This window comes from Dendroctonus ponderosae, unplaced genomic scaffold, assembly GCF_020466585.1.
Source record: "Dendroctonus ponderosae isolate FM_Combo_2020 unplaced genomic scaffold, Dpon_F_20191213v2 Dpon_F_20191213_3, whole genome shotgun sequence".
Classification (NCBI taxonomy): Eukaryota; Metazoa; Arthropoda; class Insecta; order Coleoptera; family Curculionidae; genus Dendroctonus; species Dendroctonus ponderosae.
In genome coordinates this window covers 9228487-9251545 of record NW_026018508.1, presented here as the reverse complement: position 1 = coordinate 9251545, position 23059 = coordinate 9228487, and the positions used below count along the sequence as shown (strand labels likewise).

General features: G+C 33.1%; 1 protein-coding gene across 1 annotated transcript; it reads left to right on the top strand.

The window, feature by feature from the left end:
- Window positions 1-429: 429 nt before the first annotated feature.
- LOC125502362 (sodium-driven chloride bicarbonate exchanger-like) lies at window positions 430-22875 on the top strand. Its single transcript, XM_048664550.1, has 3 exons — window positions 430-572; window positions 21596-21687; window positions 22667-22875. The coding sequence occupies exons 2-3, from the start codon at window positions 21606-21608 to the stop codon at window positions 22858-22860; spliced, it is 276 nt and encodes a 91-aa protein (XP_048520507.1). The 5' UTR covers window positions 430-572; window positions 21596-21605; the 3' UTR covers window positions 22861-22875.
- Window positions 22876-23059: the final 184 nt, after the last annotated feature.

Here is a 23059-nt window from a genome sequence, read left to right as displayed (position 1 = left end):
AAAAGCTTTACTTAAGATTTAATAACGAAAATATTGTTGCCAAATTTAGGACTTATTTTGTTTGCGATTACCTCACTTTTCAGTTGTACCTATATCTAAATATTCCTAAATACCCCGATAAAATCCGTCTAGAAGAAAAGCGAAAATTTTTAATCACTTTGCGCAAATAATTTTAATAAAACTCAACCAAAATCAATCCTTAATGACACATTGAATCATTGGGATATTAATAATTAAATTAAAGCATCATAATTATTTACGCAGCTCTCATATGCAAATAAAAACTATAATAGATATTATCGGTTTTATTGTGGTTGTTTAACGATTCAAATGAGTGATTTACATATCAAAACAAATATTGGTGGCTTCCCTCCACATTTTTTTTCAATGATGAATTAACAGCACAGAACATCGTTTGCTAGTTTCAGAAAATAATTCGTTATCATATATTTGTTTATTTCCACTCTCGCTTTCCTGATCACAGTTCACTTCGCGGGTTGACCGTGGAAAGACCTCTTTTGTAATAACAAATTATCGCGCTAAATTGTCAGTGTAAGTTTTGTTATTAAACGGTAAGTTGAATAATTTTTAAGAAATTCTATTTTTTTGTAATAATTTCAATTGATCTACGTTGTATTGATAAATGCATTCTTGTATAATGATTTCAGTGCATATATATTTTTGAGAATTTTCGACTGTACATTTTGTCCTCATTTTAATTTATTAAAAATAAATTCTAATAATTCAGGGAAAAGTTCTAATAATTCAGGTGCGTTCATTTTAACTAAACTAAACTAAAAACAGCATGTTTAAACTCGTTATATCCAGACATTGACTACATAATCCTTACAATTTATGCTATAGGTATGTAGGACCAGCTAATTTTTGATAAGTTGACAAGTACTAATTACATAAGGTGAAATAGCTTTGAGATAATAACTGAATTAAAATTAGCTCGAGTACAGTAATGTAATATTGGCTAAGTTGTCGAACTTTGGGTAAAGGTACTTTTCCTTACTTTGTATAAGATGTTGAATTTCAAGGAATCTCGGACTTCTTTTGCAAACTTTTTATTGCTTACAAACCACTGCGAATATTTCTAACTGCAAACAGGTTTCATGGGCACCAATTACAAATTCTACCTACAATAATGTGGAAATAGACCATCCTGCAATTGAACATTGCGCTTTCCCCATGTACTGACCTCTCCCGAGAAAAACAAATTAACGTTTTAAACTATTTATTAGAAACCCAACGTAATCAAATCTCTGCAAACGAGAAAAATGTATGCTCTTGTTGTAATGCCCGGAAAAATATGAAAAAACGAATACAAACATTTTGATGTAAATAAAGCACTTCAGATTCCCAATGCATCTATTATTCTCTCGCCTACCAACATTCTACATTTGACGTGCATTAAAACACGCTTGTTTATGCGGTTGTATTTTAATGCGTTCGATAGGCGCTTTTTTGCATATTTTACTATTAAAATTGATCGGCCAGACACCACCTGAGATTTACATAAAGTTGATATATAGGGTGTCCGCAAATGATGCACAAAAATTACAGGAGTGATTCTATATTCTGATAGGGTTGAGATGGTACCAGTTATAAATTTAAAAAAATGAGAAAATTGTCTTTAAAGTTTAGAGCTTATGAAATATGGCAAACAAATTGAATTTAATTAATTAAACCACATTTAAAAATTGAAACGCACCTAACTTTTTTCGCCTCTAAGAAAAATAGTTTAAAGTTCACTACTTATCGACAATGTCTTAATCTTAATCTTATTAAACTAAAATAAAGCAGGCAAACGAATAAAAAAATATTCATTTGAGTTCAAGTTAAAAAAATAATTTCTACTACATCTTGAGGTTTTCATCTGCGTATTCAATGACTTTGAGAGTTTTTTATGCTATGGATTGTTTTTAAAATTTTTGTTTAATGCTTCAAAGATTAATAGTACTTGGCTCTATTGAATAGCAGTAAGTAAAAGTTGGATCAAATTGTAATTTTTTTCTTTGGGAATCTTTAAAAAATTTTCATCAAGTACTTTGCTTAAATCGAAAGTCTTCTCATTCAGCCTACTGTTTGAAGAATGGAAATTTTCTCATTTTAAATTTAAGGAAATATATCGTTTGTGCTTGGTTTATATAAAAATAGAAAAAAATAGCTTTGCCATATCGACATCGAGAGACTTCAATCCGTTTCAAGGTTTTTTTGGGGTTTTTCGTAATAGAGTGTAAAATATGCAAACTTACAAAATCACTTGCTATCAAATTAACCACCTGACAGTTTTTGGACGACCCTCGAATTATATCTGATCAATGATCAGCAATAAAATTATGCACATTTTATTTCTGTTTCAACATTCCATAAACCTAAGAATCCCCGAATTCAAAATAATTTATCATCTGTGATTTTCACGCTTAAGCACTGTACTAAAAACGTAATTACGTTATATTTTTGTTTTTATTCTTAACACCTCACAAGTCGCTCTAGCTGTTCAACCGTTTCAGGCAGATCATTAACAAATCATAAAAAATGATTTAATTAACTATTTTAACCTTGTTCTCGAGTGCCTGCTTAAGAACGCTGCATTCCAAACTCACGTGTATTATTTTCCTGTAACCATATCAAACAAGCTGAAATTATATGTCCACTTTTATCTCAGATAATAAAACTTTTTGTTAGTGAAAATCGGTGTAAGAATAGTTTTTTGAAGATCGAAGCAAAGTTCCGTTCATTTTTCGCGATTTTCATAGCCATACTGGTAAAACATGAAATACATTCACGTTTTGGTTGGTGGAAATAGGACTCAAATGTGCTTGAATCCTCTTGACTCGAAGATATTTTGATTAACCTGTAACAAGTTTTTTCGCCTAGATCATGAAAACCTACTTGACTCTTTTTACTACAAACAAAACGCAAACTTCATATGGAACAATTTTCACTTATTTCGATTTTTTTCAATGTCACCTGCATCGGTTTGCGTCTCACTCCTTCATATAAAAACTGAATGCCTTAAGTTCATATAGCAGTTTTCCAGAATCTCCAAAATTACCGAGCAACAGGGACTTGAATTTGGATTTGTAGATTTATATTTAATAAATATTTTCTAAGCGTGCTAACCGATTGCTTCCAAATTTGACATAATTCTTGCAAATGTTGCTTATTATCGAAAGTTTGTCATCCACCCTTTAGTCCCTCTTAATATCAAGGCCCGAAATGACCATTGGCGTGAAGTAAACATTTCTAACTTTTTTCTTTTTTGCCAACTAACCATGCACAAAATGAAAGAACCTATAACTACTTCACTTACATATGTTTGTATGTTTACATAACTGTTAATATTTCTTTCGCTTTGTGTCGTTGTTTTCGTTCAAAATTATCCATAGCACTGCGGTATGCTCAAGTCTTAAATTAACGCAAAAAATCCATTTGGTTTTAATGGGCTGACGTTGAAACCCATCCTACAAACCCACCCTGTCCTAGCCAACATGCCATATATGATTTTATATGCCACTTATTTTGTCGAAGCTTCAAAGCATGATCTTTGAAACAAAATATGTTCATGCTGATTTTCAAAAGAAGCTTTAACTCCTTCTACTTGTGTTTGCCTCTGACTGTCCACGCCAAAGAGTTTTGTATCCAAATATTCAATTTCCCCCAGTCTTCTATAATTTACAATAAATGCTCGAGGTTGTGAAATCATTCTCGCCGGAACTGGTTCACAATAGAAACAGGTTCCTGCAGATGCATTGCTGCTAGCCCCCCCCCGCAATGATATATAATATCACGAAATTCAATATTGCGGATAACTTCTATACATATAGTTGATGCGGGATAAGTTGTATCTTGTTCAGGCGAGAGCTAACTAATTTGTGTAGGTTTTACAAGTACGTTTCGATAATTCATTGGTTCTTGATTGAGAAATATGAAAAAAAATTGAGAAATATTATCAATTCGTAATAAAAGACGTGACAAAATTCTGCTTTTAAAGAGGTTTTAAAAAGGATAACTAAATTCAATGGTCGAATAATTATTGCAGGACTGATTTTCATCGAGTGGGATTATGAGATATGATGAATGAGACTTGATCTTATGAGTTCGATAATTTTGAGGTTTCGTAACTCGTAAACTCTGAATAATCTGAAAATTATTTAGAATTGGGATTCCGAGTTGGCAATATGCACGACAACGTCAGGAGATAATTTTGAAGTGGCAATTTTGGTTTTATTCGAGGGACTTTCAATAAGGTTTGTGAAGGCTTGTAAGGTTTGTGAACGTGTTCCTGAAGGGAAGGCAAAAACCCCTTTTGCTTCGACCTTTAATCTTTATAATGTCAGCCGTGGCGTATCCGCTGGCAGTCGCAATCAGTAAATGGCCTAGGCCACGCCCCTTCCTCTATCGTTGGTGCACCAACGAGCACAAGAGAGCACGAATCCGACCAGTCACGGTAGTGTTGGATTTTTGTTTTTCCAGCCTGTTAGAAACGCAGTCCTGCCTTTGCGGGAAGTGTTGGTTTACGACAAACCAACACGTTTTATTAGGGGACCAAATCGTCATAAAATATGAGAAGTCCCTTATACATATTTTACATATACGATCGTTTGCATTAACTTGGGTGTGGGGTTTCGCGTGAGGACAGAGCCTTGCACTCCGCGATGATAGAATGTCAGTATAGGCCTTAGAGTGGAGCAGAAATTTATTTTGAGGTGATAGAAATGAATCGAATGTAGCGCGAACTTTATTTGGGTCATAAAAATCTTTTGTACAGCATAGTCAACATGCTTCTTAAGAAATGCTCAGTGGGGATTAAAGGCTGAATGTCAAATTTTGACCGTTATACTGAGCAACTTCGTCCAAAGTGGTGGTGCATCAAGGTGCCAAGTTTGAAAATGTCCGCTGAACAAACAAAGACAACATTAAATAAAATATAATTACAGTATCTTTCATCAAAAAGTGACGATTTATAGTTTATACCATATAGAACCTAATGTTCTTGATGATGCATTTGTCTATCAACAGATTTCTCCTCTGGCTTGTAAAGTTCATTTCATAGAATTATTAACATTAGGGAATCAAATATCCATCCCTTAATGTAGACAAACTCAGCCACTAATTTTGAAGATGAAACAGAGCCATTCCTTTAAGATTACATTTAATATATAGCGACAGACCCTGAAGTGGCTCGTGTGAACACACCTTTTCAATTGTGCCCCGAACCTTTTCAAATATTTTCCCGAACTGAAAAAGCGAAAGTTTATAATCATTTAATTGGAAAACTCTTGGAAACTGGACTTTCTTCACTCTTAGGTCAATATTTCTAAACAGCACTGTCTCTAAATAGAAAAACGGCGCTTTTTCTAACGTTTTATTGGAAGGTACTGGCAACTGAATATTTGATGCAAAATAATTAAGTTTATAGATTTTACAAGAAAACCCTTCGACTTTCTTTGGGCTCAGTTCTGATGCTGGTAAATTATAGATGACTTTTTTTTAGTTGTTTGAAGAGAGTAACAAAACTTTACTCAGAAAAAATGTTAATGACCTTCGTTTAGATGTGAAAATTCCAGTTTCGGGTCTCGTAAAGCTTTAATCAATGATTTATAACTCAGAGAGCGGCAACAACTCAATAGCGCAACTCAACACAGTGTTACCCAGGCCTAATTAGAGCTCCGGTCAGAAGTAATTCAGTATTAGATAGTCTAAGATAGTCTAAGAGTAAGTCGTAGTTAAGGTTCGGTCACAAGTAAAATCTGTATTGTTTATATTCATTTGGAAATAAATTGTTTTAAAAAACGAAACTGTCAAATTAATCAATCAAATTCTACCAAGCTTTCGATAGTTTATTGTTGTTTTGATGGGTGCGAAATGTTTGATTTATTTTCTGAGCGAACGTTTGGCACCCTGATGAAGACAACAAAAAGTGTTTAAAGCTTGGTAGTTGAACAGTTTGTTGCCCAGATCGAACCTCCAGGACCGTGGTTTTCAATAATTTTCGGTCTAACGCCGCTTTTAAATTTGCAATAAATTTTGAAGGATATTAAATAATCGTTAAACCTCTATGTGTTTAAAAACCGCAAATCATTAATAGGAAGGATGGGGCGATTACTTGCGTTTTATCAACACTTTTAGATAAATCTACCTAGTATCAGTTAGAGTGGCAAAATAAAAAAATTCACCAACAGCAGTTTCAAGGGGATCGGCACTACTGATTAATGGTACATCGTATTTCTTTATTTACAAATTGCAAACTAGCTTTAGTACCAAGGGCAACTGACTTCTAACACTGACACCTAAGTTCTACTTCCAATACCCATTTTCTTTGCTTCTCCTATAGAGTTTTACTGTTTAGGCTTCAGTTCCTCTATTTTATACTTCATGAATAGGAAACGATAATAAAAATAAACGGATAATAATCTCTAGGTCTGTTTCAAGATTTATTTAAACAGGAGAGCTTATAATTTAATTAAAACTACTCGTAATGATTAACAGAACTATTAACTGATAAGATTTGTGGGCATGGATTTCGAAAACTACAAATCTCAAGCACCTCAAAACCGTTTCGAGCCTATTAGCTCTCATTAATTCAGATTTTCGTTTTTTATCAGTCGCTTAAAAATTTCAATTTGGCTGGTGAAAAAATTCGATTTTTTTAAATATTATTGAGATTGTTATCGTAAATAAATAATTGTTGGCAAATAAACTGTGTGCCTTGCAAAAATTTGAAAAGAGGCAAAGAGTTTTAAAAGAAAATCAGCTAGTAGAAGAACATGATTAAAATGATTAGTCTAGAGGGTAACAAAAATACAAACATTTATTAACGAACGAAGCGCCATTTGTAATATTTCCACGCATTAAAAAGATCACGTTTTAGTCAAAACAAGTCAAATTATAATTAGTTAATATCGATGTAGGCGATTAATTTGAGGACTAAAATGAAGCAACATTGCAGATAAGTATCTAAGCAAGATAAAATTTTGCAGCAATTAAGGTAAGAACAAAATAATGAAATGAGCAGGTGCAGATTTTGAGTCGCTAAATTCCTGCTCATTTCAGAAGTAGGTATTTAAGTTTGCTTAGATCGTCTTATTTTCGGGTAATAAAATCGTTGTTATGCGTTATACATACCGAGACACCCTGATACCGTCAACCAACAAGGCGAATCTTACCAGTATTGTTAATGTAATTTGTAATAATACTATAGCTGATACTAGATAGATTTATCTAAAAATGATCAAAGAGCTCAGGCAACCGACGTTGACTAGGATGTAGATGATAAGCAAATTATTCCTATCAGTGATTTGTATTTTTTAAACGCGCAAAGCCAAACATCAATTAAAACGTTTCAAAATTTTGCCTCAAACTGATAAAAAGCTATTTTTATTTTTAGCATGATTAAACTGGACATACATAAGAGGGTTTCGGACTGAAACGAAAAATTATTGCGGACTTGTGTGAACTTGCGTATAGGTACTCAGTCCAAGTTTGTAAATATCCAATCTGAATCAGATCGAAATATGTTAATAAATCTGAACTTTCAGAGCCTCGAATATACTGAACACTATTTCTGGAACACTACAGGTATTTTGCTGATTGATGGTAGAAGAAACTAGAAATCAATGACAGCGCGTGGTTAATACTTTGAGGATGTAAAGTCTTAGAAAATCGACTGAGATATAAAATTTTTATTTTTCTTCTAAAGTATAAAAGAAAATTTAATTGGTTTTAAATAATGCACGCCAATCCTGAGCAATCAGGTGGTTAACCAGCGTTCAGAATTTTTCCCATTCCGGTAATTCGCGAACACAAAATACTCGTGTTACGAATGGAATAAATATATACTGTAATAAAAATATTTTAACAATTATATAATTGATGTGACCATGTGCACTTATCGAGTGCACATTCGTCGCATTAGAGATGAACTTAGGTTTATTTGTTGATACCACCAAGTTTGTACCAAATAATCCATTCGAAATAAGCTAGCGAAATTGCTAGCAAATATTCCGGTAAAAAGGTCTAAGTCAGAAGTTTGTTATGGCAACTTTAAATTCACAGTGATATAAATAAAAAAATATATAATGGTTTTAATTTTCAGTACATATTTCACATTGTATGTTTAATTTTAAAACGAATGATAAATAAAAATGCGTCAGTGGCATTATCAATGATTAGATTAATAAAATTTAAATTCATTATGTATATGTATGTTGCTATGGGACATACATGTTTTGCCTTTTAAGGCCGGAAATGTGGAAAGTAAACCGATATAACTCACGTCATCTATCCATTCGCACTCGATAACATTTTTGGAGACGATAAGGGTATTTTATCGTCCTTTGTTAAATAAGGTTTTTTCTATATCCTAATTATGGACGTTAAAACGTCGTTCCTGTGGAACTTTGCAGTCGTCTGTTTCAGTCAACATATTTCAATAATTTTTCTGCTGTTTAGTTAAGTTGTTGCGGGCAAATTATTTAGGTAAAATATTCTTTCCCAAAAAGTCCCCAGGAGAGCAGGCTTTCGCCGCTTAAATAGAAATAACTAAATATAGCGTATTTGGCTTTCATATTGCATCGCATAACATAATCTTCATCCATTATCCACAGAAGCAATTCAACCCAAGCCAGACATGTAAGACATTTTGGCGCTGTACTGCAGTTACGATTCTTGAACATCGGAAACTAACTTAATAAAACTAGAACAATTGGCAACCTTCTTGCGTACCAGAGCTATTTGAGCTAAGCCTGAGTAACTCAGTGAATTTTTAGGAGTTGGCGCAGTGCTGTGCAGATGACTTGGGTCGCCAACCCAACGCACCGGCGCAGTAACTCAGTTCCGTTGCTGGGAAACTGTTATAATTTTTTTTTTACTTTTTTTAGATTTATTTTAAATGTCATTTATTAAAAATATTTTTAAAATGTCTTCAAATTTCAGAATTTTCCAGTCTTAGCCGAGTTACTTGTTCTTCTAAATGCTCAATTGTCTAAAGTTTTCAAGTATTTTCCGAGAAAAATTATAAAATAAATTTCGAATCCTTAGTCGTTTTGTAAAAAGTTTTGAAATCCCTTTCCAGCTTCGAATTTATAACAAAAATAAAACAATTTTTTATAAAAAAAACGAACAGAATAAGTGAAAGTTTATAACAGGTTATTTGGAAATCTCGTCACCTCCATTCCTCTGAAGACTGTGGAATTTGTGAAAAAATGTAGTTTTTGTTAAAAATTACAAGATAAATTTATAGCTTTGTAAAAATTTTACAAACACACGTTTTTAAGTGTCGAATTCGGGACCAAAACGAAAATAAATTTCTACCGTTTTTTCCCGAAAACTATTACTACTAAAAGTTTTTAATCGAAAACGCAAAAAAGCATTATTTTTTCTAATGGTTCCATTCTTTTTTGACAATAATGGGGGGTTTTCAGCCAAAAATGACAAAATTAATTTTGATAGAAAAATCTTTATCCAAAAATATTTCCCTTAACTGAAAAAGGAAAAGTTTATAATGATTTATGTGGAAAACCCTTGGAAACAACACTGCATCTAAACAGAAAACCCGCATTTTTCCTGTAATAATATACGTTTTACTGTAAAATACTGGCAAAGTCAAGTTGATGACCTTTTTTTAGATGTGAAAATTTCAGTCTCGGGTCTCGTAAAACTTTAATAAATTACTTATAGCTCATTAACCTATGAGTTATAACTTGTTAACTCAGAGAACTCAATACCGCAACTCAACACAGTGTTACCCAAGCCTAATTTGAGCTAACACAAAAAATAAAAACCATGCAATTTAAATAATTTATCAAAAAAAGTTACTTAAAGGATAAAGTTTTATTTATCCAGACTCGTGTTTATTATCTCATTATTTTTTTAAAAATATTTGATGTAAAGCACCATCTAAAGGAAAAAAGAAGTAAAGAAAATATGAAAAAGACTAGGGACATCTAAAAACAGACTAGGTACATCTACAATCGATGTCGTTGGTTTTTCATTTAGATATGGATTTGAATGAATATTATGATCATTTAAAAGAAACTAGTTAACTCTTGGGTAAATGTGAAGCGCTTGCAGGTTAACTGTAGAACGTGCAGCCGTCGATTTGTAAAGGTTTTAACAGGGACAGGAGAGTCTCTCTTTTGTCTCTCGTTTTGATTTGTAAGTTTCAGTTTGGGTAATACTTTCAATTAAAGAAAACATGTTCGTACTTGCGCAGCATAAACTTAACGTATTATTAGCACTCAACTATTCGATTGCATATATGCACAACGATATGTTGACGAGTCGTTAGCTTGCCGTTACCGGTTAAAGTGAACACCACCCTTGACTTATCTAATAAGAATGTTTTGTCGTGTCTTTGACGGTCGGTTAGGAGTCGGGTAGTGTGAATAAGCCTTAAGTCGTTTATTTTTACTTACGTCTTGTGGTCTGCTAGATTTAGATAAATCCCTGACGGTGGCGTGCACAAACTTTTAAATATAAAATTGATATTGATTGATAAAAAAACTTTATACATTTTTTTTATTGACGATTGATTGAACAATAGGATTATTCGAATAAATTGCTGTAAATAATAGACAAACTTTTTTCACTCAGTACTTTATCCTTGAAACCCAACATTAAAAGCCAATTTGCTGTTGCAACACCATAATTATGGCAAAAAATAGTCGAAACGTTGGACGAAGAAAAATAGTGTTTTGTTCTGCCGCATCTATTAGGTAACCTATTAGTTCAAGCAGCTAAACTGGTATCTTTAACCAATTAGCATCACGATCACCAACAAACTACCACACCAAGCAAAGCCCTCAATACGTAATAAATATTAAAATTCTTTATGAGATAAAAAAAAGAGTGGAGCATTTTGACGTTATCTGATGGTAGGTTAAAATAACAGTTCTGAAATAAAGATAATTATTATTGTTATTGCTATTTGACAAACCAAATTRTTCAAAAAAAAGCTTAGCTATTATTTCAGATATATGCATTGTTTTTGTGAATAGSTGATGAAATGGAAGCTCAATTTAAAAAACGATATATGCTGTTGATGCAAAATTAATATTTTCATGAAAAAATAATTTTGAAGTTTGTTCTGTWTATTTAATTATATATTTGGATGGAACTTGGCTATTCAGCGGATTCCAACTGAATAATATCAGACAATACAATTTTGATTGTCAATACTRAAAATGATTTTATTTAAATCAGAAATATAATAAATTCACTTGGTTGATTAGGCAGGAATGACCGAAGCTTTTCTACGCTCAAAAACTTTCCATGTGCATTGTCTAGGATGAATTAAGTTCGTTTCGTCATCGTTTATTCTTTTGATTGCCTACTGGATGTTACTCTCAAAACATGACAATGGAATCTTAAGAGTGTGCTTTTCAGCAAATTCTAAAACCAGCAACAACTGGACAACTTTTTAACGTATCAGCGGTACAACACATATTGGTTTGAAGCATGAATGGCCATCTTCAGATAATATTTTAAGACGTGTGAATTAAAAAGAGCAACAACTTACTGCGAAGAGTGCACCTAATCATATCTTTAGTAAATAATGCAGTAGCTTATCAATAATTTAATATTTGTTCCTGTTCGGCGGAATCTTTTATCTATAACTTTGCGGGTCTTTATCTTATCGTAAAACCAAGTAGTATTTTTTATACTACTACCTACAATACGTAATTAATTGCATTACAATATTGCATTCAATATTATATATATTTTGTGAACCGTATTTTATAAGATTAAATTAATAATTAGCATTTAAATATCCGTAAATATTGAAATATTTTTTGAATGTCAATGGAATTCTTATTTCGATATAGGCGATATATATATACAAATATAAATATATTTGTATAAAAATAAAATATAAAATTGCAACAAGCATCGTATTTGTAATGACTGGATTTCGATGACTAATAATATTTAGCTAATAAACGGATTCGAACTGGTTTTCAGGGACCGGTACTGAAATGTGAAGGTATGTTGGACCGCGTGCAAAACCTTTCAGAAGATATTCAGATTTAACTGAGTGGATCTCGACAGAAGCAGTTTGATTCAGTTTCATTATCAGGTTTACCCACCATACTCCGAGAATCTAGATATTTTTGTAACATTGCTTTGTTGAAATCCCATCAGTTTCCATTGGCGTACTCTTCGATATTTTCGTCTATTCCGAACAATACAATATTATTAGCGTGTGTGCAATCGTTAACACACACGTATACAGGATGAGCCACCTAAACCGGAATGGTTCAAAGGTAGGGTTCTTCGAAAAAAATCGTGTCAATTTATTTGTCTAGCGGGAAATATTTTATGATATATTTCCAAAACCGTGTCTTGTATATGTATAAAAGTATAATTATATTATATATACTATACACTACATACTATATTATGGAGGAGAAGCGCCGCAAACGCAACTACATAGACTTATTAATCTTATATGGAGTGAGGAGAAAATACAAGATGAGTGGAAAGAAAGTCTGTTCACTCTATCCATAAAAAGGGAGAGAAAGGAAATTGTGGTAACAATAGAGCGAGAAACGAAAGTTTCTAGAATAGAGAGAGAAAATAGAGCAACGAAAGCTCCTTGCAAACAATCCTTCTGGAACGCCTTAAACCCATCGTAGTCAGGCTAGTAGTCCCCAATGTGGATTCCGTAAAAATAGATCTACTGTCGACCAGATATTTGCAATAAGGCAAATGTTACAAAAATGCTGGGAATTCAACAGAGTGATTCATCAACTTTAGGCAAGCATACGATAGCATGTATCAACGGCGTTTGAGATATTTAGTGGTTTGATGCAGGGGGATTCTCTATCCTTTATATTATTAAATATAGCCTTGAACAAAGCCATACGAGAGGCGGAATTTACCACGGAGGCCTTTGGTATTGAGGGCCCCAAGGTTCTCCTAGCCTTAACCGACGACTTTGACGTGGTTGGAGACACCGTAATAATCATAAAGAAGTTATTTAATAAAGTTGGAAGTCCGGCGGAAGTATTGAGCCATAAAATTAACAAGGACAAAACGAAATACATGTGTGTTTGTAAAAGAACGAGCAGAGATTGGATAGGGCAAAGCGCTGCAATAGGAGAGTACACTTTCAAGAGGGTAACAACATTTAGGTACCTGGGGGATCAATCAATGAGGAAAACAGTAAGTCAAGGTAAGAACCCAATGCGGTTGTAGACGCATGTCCGCTCTAAAAGATGTTATATCCAGCAAGAATCTATCCCGAAGATCAAAAATTAAAATATCTGAAACAGTCATACGATCAGTGGTCATATACTGGAGTGAGACTTGGACAATTACTACGGAAAAGCTGAAGTTCGTGCAACATAACTCGGAAGGGCGAAGATATATGGGGAGACCGCGTATGAGATGGGGAGACCACATCGTTGCAGACCTGAGAGCTATAGCATACGATCCTGAATTTATTCAAGATAGAAAAGGGTGAAAAAATCGTGCAGTCAGCCCAGACCCACCAAGGGTTGTAGAGCTGCAGAGAAGAAGAAATGTGTCACATATTCTTGATGAACTTTATCACATTATTCATAAATAATAAATTCAGGGGCAAACGCGGGTGTGTACACACTGGAAAAATCTAATCAAGCAAGACTTACGTTGTAATGAACTGTGCATGTTAATCAAGGATATATGTGTATAAATAAACCGTTAAAAATTAAATTATTTTCTTGTTCAATATTAATTTATTTTTTATTTTTACCATTTATTCATGTATTTATCCCCCCGAGTACTAACCGTTACTTTTGTGTTTTTTAACGGCCCAGATGATGACGTAGTTGTCGGTCGAAAGCACATGGTGATATTTAATATTCAAAGGTTTATTTAAACACATATATCCTTGATTAATATACACATTTCATTACAAAATAAGTCTTGTTTGATTCGAATAATACGAAATTACTTCAAATAATCCCCATTTGTATAATTTAAGCGTCCCTGCAAGAATATTAAATATTTTCAAATGGTAAGCGACCATTGTAAATATGCATTTAGCATTTTATTGTTTTTACCGTGGCTACTTTCATTATGGCAAGTGAGAGTGACTATATTTGAAATCCGTAGCAAAATAACCACATGAAAACATATTTCTCCTAATTATGTTTCCCATATATCGTTCGCCGTGGTTACCGGTAGAACACTCGGTATTATTTATGTAAAATATCAGACAGGAAAACTTATTATTCATACTATTGAACAAAAAATCATGATTTATATTATAAAATATATAATAGAAAATATAGTTGAAAAATCTATTGTCCAGTAAAAATTATTACGATGGTGTTTTAAATATTCAAATATTTTTACGAACCATTTCCAATTTTTACAAACTATTTATCTTATAACAGTTACAATGTTTGAATAAAACTATTGAGCCACTTTTTTGCTAAGGGGCAGCGGAATATTTTTAAATAAAATATTGATTGTAAGCGGGGCACTTCAAAATTGGTGCCATTTCTTAAGGGGTTCACTTCTTTTAGAGAGCTGAGACGTTTTATGTAAAATATATTTGCTTATATTAAGTTGATTATGTAAGTTTTCCTGACTGTATTTCTAATTTGAATATAAACTATTTTGCTGGGTTTCGGTCATTTATTTCAAATTCATAAATTACTTATTTTTTAAAAACGTTTCAGTGTTTTCCACCATCTAGAGAGTCACAAATCTGACGTAGCAACAACTACCTAGTACCTAGACGAGTCGACAAACTGAAGATGGTGGAAAAACATCGAAACGTTTTAAAAAAACTCAATCAATAATTAGGAACGTTTCCAGCTGAAAAGAATTCAGCATTAAGAGTTGAAAACGATTTAAGATAGAAAACTGCTGAATTTTACAAACGAATTTTAAAAATTCTTGAAAATTGCCTGATGATRCCTCCATATAGAATAGACTTTGCCCTATAAATCTGATGGAAGAGTGCCTCTCAAACTTTGCAAGTTGTTGAGAAAATRTATGTGAAACTACGACTTGCTTAAATATACCGCKAAAATCACGAAMAAAWAAATGTCAAAAATAACCTGCTGATGACTGAAASTCRCAACTTTTYTRACTAWRTATATAMGTGGCTTTRCGCTACAAAACGCATTTAAAAGTGACCATCCCGATTTGCAGGGGAAATAAATKATATACTCCGGCTTCCGAATCGAGAACYCTGTAGAAAGCCARACACTTTTTSAAAATTATYCCCGGCCTGSAAACACAACACRATTTTGCARAAAAGCTCCTGATGACGAYTGAAAATCGAAACTTTCTACATTTATATAAGAGACTTTGCCCTATAGGGGGGTTCTATAGAACGCCTTCAAAATTCACTTTATTTTGCAAATTGCGAAGAAACTGAAAGCTAAACTCTGGCCTGAAAAAACCGGCACGAAAACCAGACCCGAGTTTGAAAAATTATTGAAAATGTCTTGATSAAGGCTCAAAATTGAAAAGTTKCTMACTAAKAAAAYGGACTTTGCCCTRCAAAACCGACTCTCAAACTTTGCAAGTTTTTGAGAWAATAAATATGAGACTGCGACTTGCTTAAATAGGTATACCGCTTAAATCACATTAAATTTTAAAAATTCCTGGAAAATTGCCTGATGATGACTGAAAATCGAAACTTTTYCACTTATGGATCAGAACTTKGCCCTATAAAACACATGMAAACGCAGCTCTCTTAATTCGATGATTTCTRTATTATTAYTACCAAAGTCCGGCCTGCAAAAACACCTTCGTAAACCRAACGAAAYATTTTCTAKAATATTTTAAAAWTAGCCTGATGATGAYTGAAAATCGAAACGTTKWCCACATATAGCTGTTCCACAACACGCTGTTCTATAAAATACATATAAAAGTGACTCTCTCAYAGCTAATTAGTTCTGGWTTGGAAAAATGCAAATYTTCGKMMATTKCGGTAAAAAAAACAGCTTCGTAAACCAAAMGCAATTTTGTAAGAATTATCAAAAATAACCCTATGATGACTGAAAACCAAAGCTTTTCTGACTTATGTAACCTTGCGCTACAACCTGCATTCAAAACTAAYTTTCTTGTTTTGCAAGTTACAGWCGAAATAAATGCTAAACTCCGGSGTGWAAAAATCYTCAAGRAAACTAGACTRTTTTAAAAAAWTCTTAARAATTTCCAGATAATGAMTGAAATTCGAAATACTTTACACTCATTACGCAAATTTTCYSTATAAAATATAGGATGTAAAAGTGACTTTCTTATTATGTTARTTGWTGGATGAAAAAATGTCGAACTCCGCAAACACAAACTCATAAACCCAACWCAATTTTGCAAAAATTGTCAAAAATTGAWAGTCGAAACTTTCTACACTTATATAAAGTGGTCCTCAATTAACGTACCAAAACTCACTGGAATACTGTTTAGGCAAAAGTACTGSGTTTCAAGCATATTTGACTTATCTGAAAGTTAACAATTTCCGAGAGACRGGGTGCCATGCCAAAGCGTAAATAWTTTTTTTGTTTATTTTTAATTGATTCTTAAGCAGTTTTACTATGRCCATAAAAATTTGTATTTGGGACTTTTTTGGAAYGACAAAATATSGCTTTTTTRTGTCTAGTTTTGAGAACTTCTAAAGARRTAGAAGAAAAAACAAGAAAACTAATAGGTAAAACGGGGTAAAAAAAAGGTGTGAATTTCCGATATAACCGCCAAAGTTTAAAAGCTTATTTCTCGAAAACAATTACAAATTTTAGAGAAATCTTYAAAAGATTCTGTACAAAGGCTTCACTTGRACGGAGARGAGATCAAATGTTATTGTTATTGACATYTCGATTTTAATAGATATGGAAACGGCTAAAAATMTCTGCTTAATCATTAGGAATATTTCGATGTAAATCAAATCTTAGGAACTGCCTATCATGAATCAAACGGTAACGAGGTCTGAAAGTTTCAGAACTTCTATCGGGAAAGGGTAGACAATATTAAAGTAATCATTCGAACGATTTCGATGGCACTCTGCGGGAACTGCCTTTCCATATTTACTTCGATATGGGAAATCTAACATTTAAAAAGTTAATCAAGAGTATATCAGATTTTTAAGTGCTCTTGATGTTTAGCACATCTAAAAACCATTAAAAATGTATGAACCTTCAGTAAAACCTTTTCTATGGAGCGCTTTGGGAAATTCTTGTTTCTAATTAGACCTACTAAAATAGATCAACAATTCACCTGGAATGCGAAAATAGAAGCACTACAATTTTCAAAAAACCGCTATATAAAATCCGCAGAAAGCGAAGTGGAAAAATGTGCAAATCTGCACATGCGAGCAGCATAAATGCTATCAAAAAGAAACTACAACCCTGGTTGCCATCTACTTCTACAAAATAAATTGCTGTCCAGGCGTTCAGGCCGCTGCAATTCCCTGAAACCATTAGGTGGATCAAATTTAGAAGAATAGCCGCAAGTCTGGATATAGTCTTGATCTGGACTACATGCAGCTTGAAGGGCGCTGAACAGCAAGAAAAACTGGAATAGTTGGACAGATCCTGGCCACTGAAAATCGTTGGAACGAATCGTTTGGAAAAATTATTTGTTTAGATTGTGAAATTTGGAAAAACAGTGCGAAATTTAAATTATCGGGTCAGGACCACTTGCAACATTTAAAGGCACTATCCGCTAGACCACCACAAAAGAATCAATAAAATTCACTTACCTTTAGGCTCTTTAGTCTGGATTCTGGGGTATCATTTACTTTAAAAGCAGCAAAAAATCAAATTTACACCAGACAAATATTAATAATTGATATACTTGCTTCAGCCATAATTAAAAGTGCGTTCACGGCAGAACGCCCTTATGTTACGTGGCATTAGCCTGACCATTAGGAGAACCAAGCAGCAAAACTTGAACTTTGTAAATCTGAGCAAACCCCATTGAGAATTTGAAAACCGTTTAGTTTCGAGTGTAATTGATAACAGGCAAACACCAATAATTGATACAAAATACACCAGAATAAATGTGGAGGTAACAGGAGAACGACATTTATTTTGAATTTAACCTTTAAAAGTTTATATAAAAAGAGTCTGCCATAGAAAACCTCGAGTTAATGCCCAAAGTATGAGATTCAATTAATTTGCCAAAAAGCGAAACAAAAATTTTCAAAAAGCCCATTACAGAATCCAGAAACTCCCTCGTCGTTCCACGTCGAATAAATATGACACGGAGGAATACCATAAAATGCAAGTCAATAATATGGGACTAAAAGTTCTACATCTACATGGCAACCAGGGGAAAAGTAATGCCAAACTTACCAAAAGCTGCATTGGTACCACCTGGAAAGAAAGAAGAAAATGTGTTCAGTAGAGCAGAAAATCTGCCCAAAACCATGTCAAAAGAATCCATAAAACTTCAGTTATGTTTCGGAAAACCAAACTCAGTTCAAATTTAAAGATTTATAGATTATAAATCATTCTTACCATCTTTCTGCAAGCTGGCGCCTCCGTTCTCTATTTTCTATCCATTCATCCTCAAAAAGATCACACTACACTTGAACACACAAAGCCAATTCTCAATTTGCCTAAAGGGCCACAAAGATTCTACGCTTTTATTATCTTTTCTTATTCTATAAGAACGCGATGGACACAAAGAACTGGCCACCCATTTTGTTCACTATCTGAATAAACTAAGTATGCAAGCAGCATTTCCAAAGGTACCGAACTACTGAAGCAACATAATCATTTATTTGCTTATCGCCCTTTGGGTGACTCATTCCTTAGATTTGCACTTCGATTTCAGTTTTTTTATTGTTGACTGTTTTGTGGAAAGTGCCTGTGCGCACGCAAATATTTTCAAAGAACAGTTCCAAGTTCCAATCCGTTTGAATGATCGCTGTGAAAAAAACAGGTTTCCCCGCCTAACATAAACCAAGCCGACGTTGGAGCGCATTAGATTTTTTTATACTCAATTAACGCTGGCTATCCAGTCAGTCGTTTTATTCTATTTTTGTTAAAATTTCACCTATTTTGTAAACATTTTATATGTCAATTAAATTTTCACTTTGCTCTCATCATTAAAAACACCTATATAGTTTTAAGGAAATCGCATTGAAAAAATATTTTCAAACATGCTCAGAAGACGCTAAATCAAACCTTTTCTCACCCAACAATTTACTTCACTTCCTATTTTAATATACGCAAATTTCGATTGCAATTTCTTGCTAACTTCGAACGTTCATTTTACGCAAGCCGAAAAGACGATTTTCCGGACAAATTGCTTTGAATTGTTGTATTTTAAAGTCCAAAAATATTTTTTTGAAAATAAATCGATTTTTTGTGTTTTTTCGTTTGTTGAAAGTATAGTAATATATAGAATAGTAATTTTTTATAAAAATTGCTTTTTGAGCAATTAATTAATATCAATTGAAAATTATGAAGATTTTAATGCCGAATGGGCGATTTTCCAAGCAAAATATTCAGCAACAAAATGGCCAGTGCATTTAAGACCCGAGTTTTTTGCTCTGGAAATGTTTCCTTTGGTCTCTTAATACCCGTCCGATATGGATATTGAAGAACTTGGTTGAAAGAGTGTGATTTTCGCTAAAAACTACCGTTGAGAAATTTAAAATCGGTTAGAAACCTCGAAAGTTGCGAAGGTTTGAAGATCGGATATACAATTTTTAAGCCAAAAATATTTTACACTATGTAAACCAGATGCATTTAAATGTCGAATTTTGATACTTTAGGCCAACTTCATATGCATTTTGGATGCATTTTTAAATCAGAAAATGCAATGTTTTCTTGATAATTGTACTCCCGACTCCAAAGTTGAGAAAACAAATGTGTTAAAAATAGCTTGATGATTGAAAATCGAAACTTTGTCCACTTATATATCAGAATTTTTCCTACAAAATAGGTGCAATAGCCGCTCTTTTAATTAGTTGGTTACCGAATAAAAAAAATCCAAATTCCGGCCTTCAAAAACGAACCACGTAAACGAAACGTCATTTTGTACAAATTGTCAAAAATTGCCTGATGATGGCTGAAAATCTAAACCGTCTGCATTTATATAAACGATTTTGCACTAGAATACGCATGCAAAACGTATTTTCTCCGTTCTCCCATTACAGAAAGCTGAAAGTTAAACTTCGGCCAGCCAAAAATCACAACCAAAAACTAGTCACGATTTTTAAAAATTATTGATATTTGTCTGATGATGATTCAAAATCGAAATCGTTGTCGAGTAATGTAGCAGATCTTGCCCGAAAAACCTGATACAAAAGTTTGCAAGTTTCTGAGTAAGTAAATGTAAAAATACGGCCTGCTTAAATATTCCGTGAAAATCACATGCAATTTTGAAAACTTCTCAAAAATTTCGTGATTATAGCTGAAATTCGAAACGTTTTGCACTTATAGTTACGACGTTGCGCTATATAACCTACAAAGTCGATCCCCTGAATATATTAGTTCTCGAATAAATAAATGCCAAACTGTGACCTGCAAAAACAAGCACAAAGCACATACAAAATTTAAAAAAATTCCTAAAGAAAATTCCCTGAAGATGACTGAACATCGACTCGTTTTTGACTTATAAATTGTAACATTGGTCTATAGAATGCAACCAAATTTTACTTTCTCACTTTGGAAGTGACTGAGAAAATAGATTTTAAACTCCGGCCTGCTAAAGCCACAATCAAAAACTAGACACGATTTTCAAATATTACGGAAAATTGCCTCATGGTGATTCCAAATCGAAACGTTGTCGACTTCTGGACCAGACTGTGCTCTAGGAATCTGACACATAAGCGACTCTCTAAATTTGCAAATTTCTCAGAGAATCACATGTAGACTGCCCTATAAAATACATACAAAATCAGCTCTTTCAGTATGTTAGTTCTTGAATAAAAAATTTCAAACTCCGCCAGCAGAAAGAATCACGTAAACCAATTTTAGTTGTASTAGCAGTTTTATAAAATTTGTCAAAAATAGYCTGATGATGACTGAAAATCGAAACTTTCTACATTTCTATAAGAGACTTTTCTCTGCAAAATGCATTCCAAACGGACTRTTTAGGTTTGTAAGTTTCGGAGGAAAGAAATGCCTAAACACTTGTCCTGCAAAAACCCGCACGAAAACCARRCACGATTTTCAAAAWAAAGCATGRYTGAAAATTGAAAYATCTTCCACTTATAAATCAGACTTTGCCTTATAAAATACAWTCAAAAGCGGATCCCGTTGTTTGTYAGTTCCTGAATAAAAGATTACAAAACTCCGGAATGCAAAAGAAACAACCACGTAAATCCAACGCAGTTTTGTAACAATTTTCATAAATAGCCTGATGATGACTGAAAATTGAAACTTTCTGCACTTATACAAGAGGGCTTGCCCTGCAAAACGCCTTCAAAACTGAGGTTCTCAGTTCGTATCTAAGTTATATTTAAATCGTCTTTGATCCTAATGTGACCTAGTGTTATTTGAAGCTGAGATGTACATGGTCTTAATTTAAATCTTAGGGTAACGCAACTCCAAATTAAAATTTTCTATTTATTTATTGAAATCAAAGTTGATTTTTGGGTTACATTTTTTTAAAAAGGTTTTCTTTATAGGTAAACTAATATGGATCCGCACGATGATGAAGCTCCAAAGGACCCAAGAGTGGAAAAGCTTAAACAATCTTTTGGTGAACTAGATTTTGAGGGTAAGAATTATTTATAAGATTTATATTTATATTCTATACTTGCGATGAAAACCAGAAAATATTATTTTAAGCAAAGTATTTCTCAGCAAAAATTAAGAAATCTGGCTTTGACTAATCGTCTAAACAAATATATAACAACGACGTAACGAAAATTTGATTAATCGATTCTTTAAATCCAATAGATTACAATTTGCATTCGACATTATTATGAACGAAAACGTTTTTTGCGGCTTGAGCGAACATATAATTTTTTCTTCTCCCAAAAACTGTACGCTTGTCGCTAAAAAACCTTTGTATTTACGGATACTAACATCTTAATTAATTATTATGAACATATATATAAATAATCTTTATTTCCTACAGAAAAAGGCTATCGACCCAATAGGTCTTTCTGCCCTATTATGAACATTTATTACGAATGTTATAAATATTTCTACGTTTTAATTACTATAAACAATTTACAAGTTTTGCCTCTTTAAAAACTGACCCAACTTTCTTTTGATTTTGCTTCTTTGTTTTAAGTTTTGCTTCTGTTATGTGAAAAATATACAATGTTGCTCATTAGTGCGTCAAACCCCGAAATTACAATAAATCTGAATTTTAGAAGGACGTTTTGTTGAAAGTTTTTGTCGTTTAACAGGTGCACATTTGAAAATAATTTTTCAATATACGGAGTGCGCAGTAAACATATTCCGTATTCGTGTTCCCATTTTTTTATGCCATTTTCGGCTTTTTAGTCACGTTTTAATTTAAGTTTAGTTGGGATTCGCAAAAGATTCATGTGATGGTTTATCGGTCACTGGATAGTTATTTGAAAATTAAAACACTAGCCATCTTGGGGCAACGTTTAAACAGAAGACATAGAGGAGACAGCTTAAAATATAGAAAACGACATTTTATAGTGCTGAAAAGTAAAAACACATTTTCGATATATTTGAGCCGGCGTTAGTAATATGACTTGTTGGATTTTTGTGATTAGGACATAGAGCGCACAGCGTCTTTGTCGGTGTCCACGCTCCAACAGACAGAAGACATTCACATCGTCATAAGAAACATCACAAAAATTCTGAAGGAGACAAATCGGCTTCTGAAGAGGAGAGGCCAAGTAAGTTGTGTGTTAAAGTTTATATTTCAATAACATCTATGGATCTACCATCTAAGAGGGATGGTTAGGTGTCCAAACTTAATAGTTAAAACATGCCTATTGTATGCTTTTATGATTAATTATTTTCTTTTAAATATATAATTTATATGCATATCTATATATGTAAAATTCTCGTGTCACAGTTTTAGTTACCATACTCCTCCGAAACGGCTTGACCAATTTTGATGAAATTTTGTATGTATATTCAGTAGGTCTGAGAATAGGTTG